At 43.5% G+C, this 15,592-nt stretch overlaps 1 protein-coding gene across 5 annotated transcripts in view; it reads right to left on the minus strand.

Moving 5' to 3' along the window:
- Positions 1-15,592, minus strand: part of POFUT2 (protein O-fucosyltransferase 2) — a 75,317-nt gene that overhangs the window by 57,563 nt on the left and 2,162 nt on the right. For all 5 annotated transcript variants that reach the window (XM_085877041.1, XM_085877039.1, XM_085877043.1 and 2 more), the window contains exons 2-4: positions 10,335-10,585; positions 9,708-9,852; positions 2,890-3,000 (exon numbers count right to left, since the gene is read on the minus strand). In XM_085877041.1, coding sequence (XP_085733167.1) covers positions 2,890-3,000; positions 9,708-9,852; positions 10,335-10,585 — 507 coding nt within the window. The remainder of the gene's footprint in view (positions 1-2,889; positions 3,001-9,707; positions 9,853-10,334; positions 10,586-15,592) is intronic.

The following is a 15,592-nucleotide window of genomic DNA, read 5'->3' on the forward strand; positions in this document are numbered from 1 at the left end:
TCATAGATCACGTAGTATGGCAAACTTCGTGGAGTAAATGCAAAAAATTAAAATGCATCTCTGAAACCGCTGATCAGAAAAATTGAGGCTTGGCACATCTCATTCTATCTACTACCAAGGGGGAATAAGGGGTTGTAAGAAAGATGTCATCGTTGAAGTGGTAGACCAGCCATAAATGTTTTGATTGAAATCCTTGCTTACCATTGAGATTCAGTCTGTATGTGCAGACCATAACTTTTTATGCCAATTGCACTTTTGTCATCAAATCTTTCACAAACCTTTACGGATTATGAGATTATGGAGAACCCCAATTAGTAAAATGTACAATTTATTTTTTAAACTGTCGATTTTGTCATATTTCGTTCAAGTATAAAGCGGATGCAGACGGGCTTTGCATTTTCAGATGCTTTCAAGTTATTGCTATTATAAACGTTTGTCTCCGCTACCGAAGGTGGACAGAGGTTATGTTTTCACCCGTTTGTCTGTCTTTGAGCAGGATATCTCAAAAAGTTATGGGCGGATTCGGACGAAACTTGGTGGACAAGTTGGGTGCGTGTGAAGGATGAATGGATTCAATTTTTGTGAAGATCTGGATTCAGATCTGGACACAAGATTTTAAAAAATTATTTAAAGCGATTCATCATAATTGAGAGATTGGACCGAAATCAAGCCTTGTGTTTGTTGGCTTCGTGGCTGCGGTGGCTGGCTTAGGATCCTAAGGTCCTGAGTTTGAACCCCATTGGCTGCCGAGTTAACACTGTTGACTCAGCCTGTCATCCTTCCGAGGTCATCAAAATGAGTACCAGTGTACTGGTAGAGAGGCACAGCATCAGCGGCACAGCCACGCTTCCAAGAAATGATAGTTACCCAGCAGTTAAGCTGTCATACACAAGAACAGAACAGAGCCAAAAAAACAACATGTGGTATGGTATTTTCAAAAAAATTGGATATATTATGACAAAACTATGTGGGTGAGTTGGACTGGTGACAAGAACAAGCCGATTACATTTGGGCTGAGGTCCGGATGCATATGCGGCCTATCAGTGGGATTAACCCCCCCCCCCCAAAAAAAAAGCCACAAACAATTCAGCCTGGCAGAGGTATGCGCTCCACCGTGTGCCGGTCTCGTATTGTTTTGTAATTACATTAATATTATTTTTATGCCATTATCATCGGACGGGATTTTTTTTTTTTTTCCGGTCGGTGAGCAAACCAGCGACTCGTAGCCAACACACCACCCGTGTCGGGGCACAAGTGTTGGTCCAATATTCTCCAGATTCCCCTCAAGCCAGTATTAAATAATGCTGGCAACCATCAAGAATGGGGTTATACATCGAATAAAGGTCACAATTGGGCAGCAATGATGTTGGTGTGGGGTGTGGGGGGCAATCTACAAGTTACAAACAATCCACATATCTGATGACGCCCGGGGGGTGGGGGGGGGACAAGTAATGGTATAAATCATTCACATGTAAAGACTCAATTAAACACTCTTTCGAGCTAAATAAAATTGCGGCCAAGCTAGCTGCCTACCTCGAGGCCGAGTTGAGGTGGCTCCAGTCGGTCTGTGGAGGATGCGATAAGCATAGAATGCCTCAGACAAATCCTCCAAAGTTATTTCAGACTTGTGTTAAACAGCAGTAGCAACTGTTTAAAAATAATTTTGGATGGCATCGACTGTATAGTTTGTTATAATCACCTTCACTTGAAGTAGGTGTGCCCGACAAAACATGCCACACCTTCATATGGTGTTTGGCAGAGTGGGAAAACTCTTTGGAGGAAGGGGAGGGTGGGAATAAGTCGCTACAACCGCCATCATATTCCCTTCGTCCTCCTGGTAAGTTTGGTTGAGATTGGACAGATAACGACCGAGTGAATCACGGTCAGACAGACAGACACCAAAATGTGTATTTCAGTGTGGTGGTGGAACAGGCTTGATGGATCAGGAAGGTAAGCCACACATTGAGAGTACAAAACCTCTGTCATGCTCTTGTAGCCACAAGGTTGATGTGGTGTTGCTGCTGAGCATTTGTTTAAATTGGACAACTCTGCAAATTGTGGTGCCCTTCAATGTCAAGGGAACATGGTTAGAATCCCTCTCTTTGGAGATAGTCATTACTTGGAATTAATCAGGCAAGAATTCAAATTTCTATTTGGAAGCCAAAGCTTGGTTGATGTCAAGGTTAGTACAGGTGGGCACATACTGCTTCGTCATCAGAAGCATTACGAATGGTGCTGAAAACAGATCAGTAATGCAACTAGTTCTGGCCCAGTGATTCTGGCAGAACCTGAAACGAGCATGTGTAAACAATTCATTTGTTTTCAGATGTTGTTCCATGGTACCATTGATGATGACTTCCGTGGCTTTTTTCATTTCAGGAGGGGAGAGGATAATTGCAACATAACAGGCGAGATGTGAAATTTGTTTTCCCTGTTCCTCGTTAATAGTGTACAATTCGGCAATTTTCCATCCATAAATCGCTCGCTGGTCCACATCGTATTCTGTGTACAGCGCTGGAGCTGATGCACATCAGTTGTAATGCTAGACCAATCTGCATGCCATCATACCGTCATACCGTCACGGTGGTTAAAATACTTTTGTAATATTTGAATTCAAATTAATGCATTTATTTTTCCAATCAAATCAAATCAACCTGAAAATGCAAAACACAAACTTTCAGAATGACTCTTTTAAAAAAAATAAAAATAATAATAATTATTTCATTTTGATCAACTTAGACCCAAGGATCACTTATTTATCAATCATTCAAACTGGAATACAGAAAGAGCATGGAAGAGGGGAGAAATGCAGCCAAACATACAAATCAGGAGAAAAGTTTGGGAAATGTGCAAGTGGGCAAGCAAAAAGGCAGTGGAGGGTGTCGATACCTGGCTGATGTGTTTTTTTGCAGGATGGGTACCATAATGGATGCCATGCCTTGCACAGACAGGCAAGAGAAGTTGAGAGCCCTCGTCTTCACGTAACCCCAAAACCAACCCCTGTAAAGGCACGCCATCTGCTGGAACACATCCGGAGAAACAAGCTGTACCTACGCGGGTGTGTTCAACACCATTTAATGTTCCCATCCTTGCGACAAGATTTTAACACAACAGGTGATGGACACACAAATGAAAGCCCTCATGTTGACGCAACCATTATACTGTACATACAGCGCACAGAACTATTAAAACCATTTTAACTCAAAAAAAAAAAAAAGAGAAAATATAATAATGCAATAATTCAATCCATTCAAAAATTAAAAAAATTTAAAAATCACTCATTCCAATGGCATGCCAGTTACTCCCCTTATACAAGAGAACCAGAATTGCAACAGAAATCCCACAACTATCTGTATTGTTTGTGTGCCCTGGAAACCTTACTCTCATCTAAAAGAGCTGAAGCAAGAATAAAAGTTGAAAGATTAAGAAGCCCAGCTTCAAAATTGGCAAATTAAAGTCGACAGAGACTCAAAGTAGAGATTAACTGTATGCTCAGTACAAGTGAAGGCTACGCCCAAGGCAATACCATCAATCCATGATCGATGCAAGTCGAATGAAAAAAGCTCAAGACCATAGCAATCCGTTCTGTATTCACAGACCGACTGCTTCAATATCAACGGATAAGTGAAACGACTGATTTTTTTCAACTGAAAACCCATAAGAGGATGTTAAGCACTGTGGGAAGGGAAGTGCAACTGACATTTCAAGCACGAGCCCTTGGTCAGAGCACAACAGGGTTAACTTGCACTTTGGCTCCGACGAAGGGAGAAATGACAAACGTCAACCGCATCTCACTTCCCACGGACATTATCATACTATTTAAATCAATTGGTTTAATATGCCACTGATAAAGCCCTGCCAAGGATGACCAGTCGAAGGAGGCAGAACATCATCAATCCAAAGAAGTTCCCTTTTCAAGGTAGATGACACGTTCCTGGACACTTGCACCAACTACAAACGTTGGCTGGTCAAACCAGACGCTCAAATGGAACCAATTTGGGCAGGAAAGAATATGGAATCTAATCAAGGTGCTGACACAATAACTTGACTCTCTTCATGAAGGGCATCGTGGGATCTTCAATCTCCAACCGACACAAGAAGACGGAACACTCAGATTAAAGTCCATCTGAGTTACGACACAATTTGAGAGAAATTGCAAATAATAGATACCAGCAGAGTAGCCACCCCATAGGCAATCTTGTTCAAAGTATGCAACATGTTCTTCCGACACATACAGTTATTTGGGCGGTGTATAGGCAACTGACAGCTGCCTCAATCGCTCCCGAAAATAAATAAATAAAAAAACCCAGGTTACATGCATGAAGCAAAAACATAACGACTGCTGATAATTCAAAACCTCACTGCACTGGAAAACTGGACACTGCAAAGCAGTGGACTCCAACCAGTCAATTGTGATCAACAGGTCGATCCCAGTCTTGAACAATCTTAATATATTTATATAGGGTGTCCCAAAAAAACATACAACTTTTAAAATGCTTCGTTTGATCCGAAAAAAGCAGTAATTTTGTCAATAATGCGTCATTTCTTTTTGCAGAGACCCTGAAATTTATTTTGATACCAAGCAAGCGCCAGAAAAATGCCAAGAATGACCGTACAACAACGGACGAAAATTGTTGAACTTTGGCACCAGACGAAAAGTGTCATACAGGTGCAACGTCTTTACTCGAGACATTTTAGTATCCACTTGCGCCATGCACCAAACTTTCGGACAATAAAGTGCACCATCGCAAAGTTTACCAATGTGAGAACCATCTGTGACCTTCACAAGGGTCACAGTGGTCGGAAGAGGACAGGTCGTAGTGAAGAAAATGTGGAAATGGTGAGACAGGCGGTCGTTCAGAGTCCAAAAAAATCGATTCGGCGACTTTCTGCCGAGACAAACATTCATAAGAGCACCGTTCAGAGGATCCTTCGCCAAGACATTCATGCCTTTCCATACAAAATTCAAACGGAAACGGTGCTTACTGATCAACAGAAACGCAAACGACTCGACTTTGCAAATTGGTTCTCAGAAAAGTTGGAGGAAGATGCAGACTTCCTCAAAAAATTCGCATGATGGACGAATGCCATGCTCACTTGTCCGGGGAGGTAAACAAGCAAAACTTTCGGTACTGGGGAACTGAAAATCGTGGTAATGCTTCAACTGAACTGGTGCCTCGATCTGTTCTCAAAGTCACCATGTGGGTGGCGGTTGGTTGGTATGGGATAATTGGTCCATACTTCTTTGAAGATGACCAGGGACGCACTTGCATGGTAAACCAGAGGAACTATCGCGAAATGATTCAGGAATTCTATCTGCCTGAGTTACGTACTCAGGCGCGTAGGAGAAACAACCTGATCCAGATGAGAACCCAGTGGTTCCAGCAGGATGGGGCACCGCCCCATACAACCAGGGAAACAAGGCGTTTTCTCAACCAACATTTTGAGGGCCGCTTTATCTCCCTCGATGAAGACGTTGAGTGGCCACCGTATTCCCCTGACCTTACTCCTCCAGACTTCCTCTTGCGGGGGTATCTCAAGGACAGGATCTATGGAAACCCGTGGCCTCAGACTCTTGATCAGCTGAAGGAAAACATCCACCGAGAAATCCAGAACATTCCTCAGGAAACGTTTCCCAAAGTGATGGAGAACATGACAACGCGTTCGCAGGCAGTGATCGGACAATGTGGAGCCTATGTCGAACATGTGGTTTAAAAGAAAACGACTATTCTATACCAAAATGTAAATTTTGGTGGCAGTTTTGACATTGGTACAATAAACTTCAACCTTTCAGCTTTCTATCTATGTCTTTTTAAAAATATATATGTTTTGACCATCCTCTTTGCAGATGAAAAGTTGTTTATTTTTTGGGACACCCTGTATACATTTACATATACATATCTTTTTGTACTTGTTATTTTATATGGAGTGGGAAAAGCCGAGATTCTGTATGGTGGTTGTATCTAAAAAGGTGGTGGCTGTGGGCTGCAAATGCAAATTAAACCAACGATCTATCTGTGATGCAGTTACTGGACTGCCACGATCACCGTGCAGGTGGCAGTTGCTCATTGCCTGCTGTCAAACCGCCGAAACATGGAATAAGCTGGGTTTTACTTTTTCTTCTTGCTTCCAAGATTAATTTCCTAAAGCCAAAATGATGAGCAAGGAGCCAGGGCTGTCCAAGAAGATTGCAAAAACCTACAATTTCCACCATGAATGGGAAAGTTAATTTATTTTTACGAATATCAAAGACAAGAACATCTGTCACATTTGTCACCAGTGTAGCCTTGAGTAAAAGGCAATTTGGAACAGCATCACAAGATGATAGATGCAAAATTGCAAGAAAATTTTCCTTCAAACAGCATGATTCAGAACAAAGAAAGTTAGGGAGTTAAAGGGAATTTTGAAAACTCAAGTCACTCTTTCCAAAAGCTGTGGCTCAAGGCAAGGCCAGCACAGGGGCATCTTTTCACATAAGCCACCTGCACATTCACCAATGGCGAAGTTATCAAGGAGGCCATACGGTTACTGCCGACCCCTTGTTCAAATACTTTAAAAAAAAAAAAAAGATGAAATTATGACAGCCATCAAGAACATGCCTCTTGGCGCTTCAACAGAGAAGCCAGAAGAGTGGAATTGTTGTCCGAGCACACGTCTCAGCAAATACACAAAGACTTATCAGACTGTAAATGTTTTGAACTGCAGTTTGATGAATCAGTAGACATGACGGATATGGCCCAGCTGGTTTTCCTTCGCATGGCACATTCAAAGATTCGACGACGACGAAGGCGTCGCTGTGTGTCTCGCTGTCTCTCTCTCCACTCAGAGAGAGAGGGGACAAGAGGTGAGGATGTCGACAATGAATTCTAAAGGTATGTGACTGAGAAAAACATTCTGATCAAGAAACTGGCTTCAATCACAAGCGATGATGTCTGACCGGCAAGTTGGGTATCGATGCAGGCTTTAGAGCACTGCAGAAAATATCCTGAATTCCCCTCCTTTGTCAATTACCACTCTGCTATCCACCAAAAAGCACCAGCAAGCAAGGTTCATGACTTTTCTCATGTCATGACAGTTGGTGTCAAGATCGTCAACTCAATTTGTGGCAGAGCTCCGCAATATCACCAATTCAAATCGTTACGCTATAACCTTGATGCCACCGATGGTGAGCTCTTCCTTCATGCAGATTTGAGGCGCTTATATGGAGGAAAAGTCCTCCAGATAATTTTTTTTTTTTAGATCTGATCCCTGAAATTGTCACCTTCACGAAATCAAGAAATGAGGTGTACAGCAAGCTGTCAGATAATGCATGATTGCTGTACTCAAGGTTTCTTACAGACACAAGGGCAATATTGAATGAGCTGAATCACGAACTGCAGGGGGAGGTTGTGATAGAAACTTGTCACACATGATCAGTGCAGCGAATAGGTTCCAAGTTGAAACTGGGCCTGCAGTCCTCTCAGTTAAAGAACAACACGACAGCATTTCCCAAATCTGGAGAAAATCCGACAAAACGTCACAAGGGTTCCATCCCAAAAAACAACTGCGACCACCTGAACAGATTGGAAAAGGAATTCAACAGGCAATTTCAGGAGGTAGACAAGATGGAACAAATCATTGTGTTCGTCTCAAATCCATTTCTTCAAGTGGACATTGGAGAACAGACAGCAAAACTTAATCAGGTGTTTGAACAAATGAGTGGACTTGACGTGGAGACAATCACCACGCGCAAAATTACAGAGCTGAAAGCTCGGTCAAGGGACAAAGACTTTTGTGGAATTGTAAACAGAGAGAAGTACCCTCTAATGATATCCTGTAAACTCAAGGTAAAGGCCGACTTTGATTCCATATAGCTTTGTGAGATGGCCTTTTCCCAGATGAAAATCATCAATTCCAGGTATTGCTCTCGTCTCACAAATGCCCATCTGATTGACTATACGAGACTGGCCATCTCAAACTATGACCCAGACTTCAAAGCCTAGATCGTGTGCAAGAACAGGTGTCCAACTAAGAAGAGGTGAGTGTTTTGCATAGCATACATTTTTGGGGATTTTTTGTAAAGTAGAATTTTTTGATTTTATTTTGTGTTGCATTGAGATTTTAAAATCATGTTGGGTATAAAAAGGTTGGAGACCATTGCTGTAAAGGGTGGGGACTTGTAATACCCTCACCCACCTGGAGCGGAGTGACGCGACTCACATTTACATAGATAATTGGCGTCCCACCCTCCCTCGCCCCAAGACCACTGGCAAAGATAAAAACAACTATATACATCAATTGGGATCATGCTGATCCTATGTGGCAAGTCTGGATGTAATCGGCCCAAAATAATAGTAGTGCGACCGACACACCACACACAACACACAACACACAACACACCTCCGCCAGGCAGATCTGTTTACGTTATATATATATATATATATATATATATATATATATATATATATATATATATATATATATATATATATATATATATATATATATATATATATATATATATATATATCCCACTGATAGGCTGGATCTAGATTCAGACCTGAACCAAAATTTAATCTGCTTGTCCTCGTCACCGAACCAACTCATCCACCAAGTTTCATCCAAATCCGTAAACAGATTTTTTTGAAATATTGTGCTATGCATCACTTGATGGTGAATAATCATGTTAAAAAAAAAATTCAGATCCGGATTCGGATCTTCACCAACATCGAATCATTTCATCAGTGTCACATGCCCAAGCTCTCCACTAAATTTGATTTGAAACCATCCACAATTTTTTTGAGATATTTTGTTTACAAGACAGACAGAGGTGAAAACAACCCCCATTCTCCTTCCAAACACCGGTTCGTCAATTATAAATTCCCAAATGTCCCATTCTGGATGCACATCATTTCTTGCATAAACGCTCAGTAATATGCAAGGTTACATTCATTCTGCTTAAAGATTTATTTTAACAAGGTTCATAAATGCGCAAAAGCTTTTGTGTTTTAGGGGTTTTCTTTGCATTGCACGAGATGGAGTCAAATCGAGTAGTTATGATGAATATTTTACATGATTCTTGGTGGATACATTTTCAATATTGATGCTTATTTTGACAACTAAAATTCATAATCACCTGAACTTCAAGGTTTGAATCACATCATGTCACAAAAACACTCCTGAGAGATTGCGGGATGAATTATGCAATTTGGTGAAACCTGAAGGTCACAGCGAGAGTGACAACGCAAACAGATACGAGCAATTCAATTGAGCAAACTGCTCCCTCGGGCTGAAAGCATGGCTCGGAGGTAAGCACTCGCCTTACAAGATGTCTCGGTCGGATTTGATCCATGACACAACCACAAACACTCACTTTGGTGCTTCACAGACAGAATGCTGCACAGCAATGAGTCCTTCGGACGAGAGTCAAGCTGGTTGTCCAGTCTTCTCACATTTGTTGGTGGACATTACTGATCCGACAGTGTCTTTTCACGAGAAGAAGTTATTGTGTGCCAGTACCCTGGACCAATTCCAGATCCTTGCCCTACAGTGCAGCAGCCTGTGGAAGGTTCTGAGCAACAAAAGCCCTGGGCTCCTTCAAGGGATTCGAGACTGGAGAGGAGAAACTACTCCAAAACACAATAATAATATACAAGCTTAACAAACAACTTAAAGTATTTTTTTTCCATTTACAAGTGGTTAAAAAAAAAAGAAATAAATGAAAACACCTGTAAAATCCATCAGCATCAAGTTTGTAAACTGGCTCTTCAATACATGGCCTCGCATCAACCTTCTCCTCAAAGGTCCCCTCGGTCCATCCCTCAGCATATGGTTGGAAGTAATAAACCTGCTCGATTAATGGGCCGCCAGAAACTGCAACACAGCAAGATAATCATTGATACGAGCATGTTTTGCAGTTAGCTTGGAAAACACCTTGGTGAGAACCAACGCATTATCGTAAATGATGCAAGTGCTGAAGAATGTACCAATAACTCCAAGTTTAGAAACATTTCGGTTGTTTTAGGAATTAGGTTTCGGACCCCAACAGTTTTGTCTTCAATATGTCATTTTCCCCATTGAAAATAAATCTAACATCCTGAGCTTTCTCTGCCCTAATCTCAGCAAATCAAATTGCAATAACCAATAGCTTATAGCCATTCTTAGAAATAATGGGACAAGACAACCCTGGACACAACAGGACTGCAAAATGCACCAAATAAAGAGGTAATAATTTGAACTTGACAAAATCTTCAAATTTTACAAATGTAAAGAAGAAATGTCAAGATAATTGCTCATAAAAGGAACTGTAGACGTGAAACATTGAGGCCAAAATCCAAGCCAAAAGGAACACGAACCTTGTATGAAGTCCTCATACTCCATCACAGGCACCTGTTGTGCAAGACTCTCCACATGGAAGAATGCAGCCCAAGGGAGACGCAGCTGTTGTAGACCTCTGCTTTGCCAGTGGTAGATCCTTCCCCAAGGGGGCAGCACCAGAGTCCAATCAGAACTACGCTCAAGGCGCTTAACCAGGGATGCCACGCGCATATATACATCCCGACGCAGATTGAACCCCTCACCGGGGTTCACATCGTACAGCAAGAACCTGATGGTGGCATACACGGTGGTTATTATCAAAGAAAATTAAGTTTTGGGAAAGCATACCTTGTGGCAATGGTCTTTATCCGATGGTATCCAACAGTGTTGGACCATCTTGTAAACCTCGAGCTTCACAGTACCACATAGCAAAAGTACGGAGGAGACTAAAGCCCATTAACCCCGCTATCGTCAATGCTTCTCGAAAGCCATCTAATTCCAATATAAACGTATCTACTGTTTCTGCTGCCACTGCCTTCTTACAAAAGGGATCAGTCCATCTCTTAATCCCAACTGTGCAGAATTTCCCAAGGTAACATACTTGGAGACTGCCTTGCTTGGAAAATATGGGCAATTATATAGGTTTCCAATTACAGGATTTGGTACGTTTCTGAACCCTGTATTTGCAACACCGGTAGAGCATCTTCATAAGTTGGACCTCGGAAAAAATTGTTCCCCTTGGAAATTGGGAAGTGCCAGGCAGCCGGAGGCCTGGCAGGATACGAGTGTGTTGTCTCACCAAGGGTGTGGTACTACCCGGGCCCGAGAGGAGGTCTGGGGTGTTGTGGAGGTCCCCAGTCCGTTGGGACACCACCAGAGCAGTAGTCTCTGGTCGGTGGGAGACACCGGACCCAGAGGAGGGGTGGGGGGGGGGAGGGGGGTTTGAGACCTCCGGAGAGCGGAGGTGGTCCTTCCCGGGAACCTGTAACTGTGCAACGAGAGTAACACTCTGAGGGGGAGAGGTGTTACAGGTAGTGGCTTGATGGTGGCATTACTGAGGGCCAATGGGGGCCTGAGTTGATAACCACCTTGCCATGTGGTCCAGCAGCCTCCCAATGAGGCTCTGGAACAGTCAGTATGTGGCGACCTTCCATGCTGAGCGTCAAGCACATGGACCAAGGTTTGAGTACCAACGCCAGACAAAGATTGGAGAAGGCCCGGAGAGTCAGGCACAACCTTCCACAGATAGTCTGCCGCAATTGATTGGGCTCTCAGTTTGGGAAGACAGCACTGGGTTTTACTTGGCAGGATTGAAATGAGAAGAATGGCTGCAGGTATTGAACGAGCTCCTCAGTTTTGAATTGGATAAGGAAAACTTACAATTCCCCATTGGGACTACTCACCATGCTTAGGGATATACAGGTGAGTCAGGGAATTGGTATGGATGACAGGTAAGAGCGGCCATGAGGGTCAGCATTTGGACTGATTGGAAGGGGTTAAAATGCCGCGTTTTGAATAAGCAAGAATATCATCATTGATTGTGTATATTTTGTATTACATCGAGTTAGTGTGTATGCAGGCCATAGCTGGTGGGGACTCGCTATCGTGGACTGCAGGTGGAGGTAGAATGGATAGCAGCTGAGGAGGCATCAATGGATGCAAGATTTGTGGGTGGGGAAGTTAGTGTATCCTCAGGTTTATGAGGTTCTTAAGGAGAGAGAGGACTGTAGCCCCTTGCCAAGCGTCACCCCCAGTAGCCCAGGTTGTGACTGGGAGTGGAGAACCCGCTGAGAGGAGGATAGGATTGGTCGGCCATGGGGTGGGAAGATCCTTGGCGACCATGAATAGGCAAAGAAATGCCATATGGGTGACCCTGTCTGGCTGACAGGATATACAGCAAAGGGAGCTGGAGGGTCGGAAGTTAATGGAAGGGCCCAAAGGAATAATGTTTTGGCACTTCGTTTTACACTCAGGGCCCACACACTGCAACATCCCGACCACCACATTTATAGGACCTCCCTGCGGCTGAGTTGAGGCCTCACATGGAGTCATCATGAAGCCATGACCTTGTTTGGATGACTGAGAAAGTTCCCATCATGTGCTACCTTTTTTTTGGCTGCTGGTTGCATCATTGGTTCGGGGCACGGCTATGCCGCTGATGCAGTGCCCCTATTACCAGTACACTGGTACTCATTTCACCGACCTCAGAAGGATGATCGGTTGAGTCAACTGGTGTTAATTCAGTGGCAAAAGTGGCTCAAACTCAGGACCCTAGGATCCCAAGGTGCCATCCCAACCGCTAAGCCAACACCAGGGCTGTCACTGAGAATGTGAAAATTCTATTATTGTGTTGAAAGGAATGTTACACTCAATATGTGAAAATAGCAGGTAGATCTTAAATTGGGTATGTGAGCTCAGCTGACAGCATAACAGGTGACATCCACTGAGAGGGGTGGGGGGGGGTGGATGTGGTGAATTCGATGGGTTTTGATTTGGTTAAGAAAAATTGCCATCTCATCTTCTCCCCCTGTCCCGTCTTGCTGCGTTTTATGCTTTTTGCAATCTTCTCCACCCGCCCAAGGAACATTTGAAGAAGACCGATTTTGACAGCTTTGTGCATGGAATTGTGATTGAATTTTTGAAACAAAGCGGGATAATGGTAAGAAGTAGAGGTAAAGTATCTGCGGCTCACCTCTCACAGCCCTCTCCAATTCAGTGGATAAGGTTAGGCATGTGACTAAGTGCTAACACCCGAATCTCAAATTTACAAAAAGGGAATTTTGGCAGAAGCCTAAGGTTCCATAGAGAAGGCTGTGCTCTGTGGAACGGAGATGCCCTCGGGGGGGGGGGGGGTACCTATTCCGTCATGGTGGAGAGGGAAGGTCCATAGCTACATCGCGATAAGAATAGTTTGGGCCGGTGGCCCAAGTAGCTTAAATTTACATCTGTATCAGCGGTCTGTTAGAAGGAAGTTGTATGGTGAAATGTGTACAAAAGGGGCAGTGATTGTAAACAGAGCAGTTTGGGGAAAGATTGTATCATACTAAAACTCCTGTACAGGCCAGGCCAGGTCGAGGACTTGAATGGAAAAGGCACACAGATAGAACATCACAGGTCGTTGGCAAAAGAACTATAGGCCAGGAAGGTAAAGTGAGCTGTGGAGCCCTGGAGAGGAGCAGAACATTTATGAGTGACGAGGCCACAGGGCGAGATGGCCCCAAGGATGGCACCACCCACTGGCAAGGCACCAATTGTGGGGCCCACCGTGCTTGAAGGTGGTCTGAGAGGTGATAAAGGCTATGTCCGCACATGCACATGGCAGACGGTCGTTGGACTTCTGGGATAGATGATTATGATTGAGCTTCAGGTCCACGAAACAGAATGAGGTTGAAGAACATAAGCCATGGAAGCCTCGCAGGGCAGTGGAGCTGCCTCCTGGCCTCTTTATCGCCATCGCTCATTATCTCCAGCCCTGCACAACACCAGCTCAAGACCAGATCGTGCCTGCTCAAGCCCATCTGTCCCTTTGTTCAAGTTTTGAATCTGGTATTGTCAGCACCATTCATAAATGTGCTTCCTACTTGTTTGTCCTTTGAGCACCTGGTTTGTTCCGTTTATCAGCATCTTGTCTCTCTCTCTCTCCCCATTTTACCATATAAAACACAATGTGCGTTTGTGTATTTGTTTGGTCGAAATGAAAGGTCCCAGAGGACAAAGGAAATAGGGGTAACATTTGCCCATGTAGTGTTTTTAAATAACACTTTTTCTTGCTTCAAAACATCACATCTTCCAGTCGGAATATTTCAAATAAAACAATTCCAACCCTTCACTTCTGACGGGCTTTGAAACCCGTTTACATTATAAAAAATAGCTCCGCAAAGCGGGAGTTACCCCTCAGCCCCTTGACGCAAACCAATTTCAAGATGGTGGCCATATTGAAAATCGCAGCACGCCCATTTTCAAAAGGAACCTTCCTCTACCTCAACCCCAACATACCCAGCAAAAATGGATTTAATCAGACAAGGCGTTCTCCTCGAAATCGACGGAAACCAATTTCAAGATGGCTGCCATGGAGGCCACATTGAAAATCGCAGCGCGCCCATTTTCAAAAGGAACCTTCCTCTACCTCAACCCCAACATACCCAGCAAAAATGGATTTAATCGGACAAGGCGTTCTCCTCGAAATTGATGGAAACCAAAAGTTGACAGACGCCCGGATGCCCGCCGGACAACGCCTATGACAATACCTCTTAGCCAATTCAGTCTGAGGGGTAAAAAAAAAAACTATTTCTAATAAACATATTCCCACATTTTTCCGTTCCGCACGCAAGCGACCGCCAGTCTCGGCTACATTTGAACGATACTTGGGGGATCATAAATTTAAGAGTTAACCCTGAATACAATAAATTCAAACATTGTTTCGGTCATTTGCGGAGGTCTTCGACCGGCTTAAAGCGTCTTGTGTTAGCTGTGCTTCCGACACGACTATTATCGCTGTGAAAAATACATTAACCAATTAAATAACCAAAAAAATAAATGTCACTGGTAGTGGACAAATATACACCACTTTAAAAAAAATATATATATATATATATATATATATATATATATATATATATATATATGTACAAGATGGGTTAAGCGCTTTGGGAGAGGGTGGGAGGTGTTGAGGAGGGGGAGGGGGGGAGGCTTTTTGGTTTATCGCATTTATAATGACCAATGTGCAACATGTACCTTCAATGTATTACACACATGGATCAGAGCAAGCAGTAAAAAGAAAGGGTTTTTTGTTGTTGTTCTTGGTGGTGATGGTGGTGGTGGTGGTGGTGGTCCACATGCATTTGCTAACCAATCTCATGGACCAGACAAAGCTGATACAAACACAAAGCAGTCTTCATTGTCACACTCCATTTTCCCATTTGTGTGTCCGTTGCTTTATATCTTGTATATCTCGAGAACGGAACATTGTTGGGCCCCATTTGCCAACATCCAGTCACATCACAAAGCCTGGTGTTGGCTTAGTGGTTCGGGTGGTGGCTTGGGATCCAAGGGTCCCGAGTTCAAGCCCCGTTGGCCACTGAATTAATATACACCAGGGGGTTGACTCAGCCTGCCATCCTTCCGAGGTCAGCAAAATGAGCACCAGTGTACTGGTAAGGGGGACACTGCATCAGCGGTACAGCCACGTCCCAACCAATGATGAAACCAGCAGCTTCAGGCTAAACTCGATTGAGAGAGTCACATGACAGTGCAAAGAAGCAAACAGCATTAACCATTGCTCAGCTGCTGAGATACA

This window comes from Eptatretus burgeri, chromosome 4, assembly GCF_056783735.1.
Source record: "Eptatretus burgeri isolate ZD-2024b chromosome 4, Ebu_testis_v1, whole genome shotgun sequence".
NCBI classification, from domain to species: domain Eukaryota; kingdom Metazoa; phylum Chordata; class Myxini; order Myxiniformes; family Myxinidae; genus Eptatretus; species Eptatretus burgeri.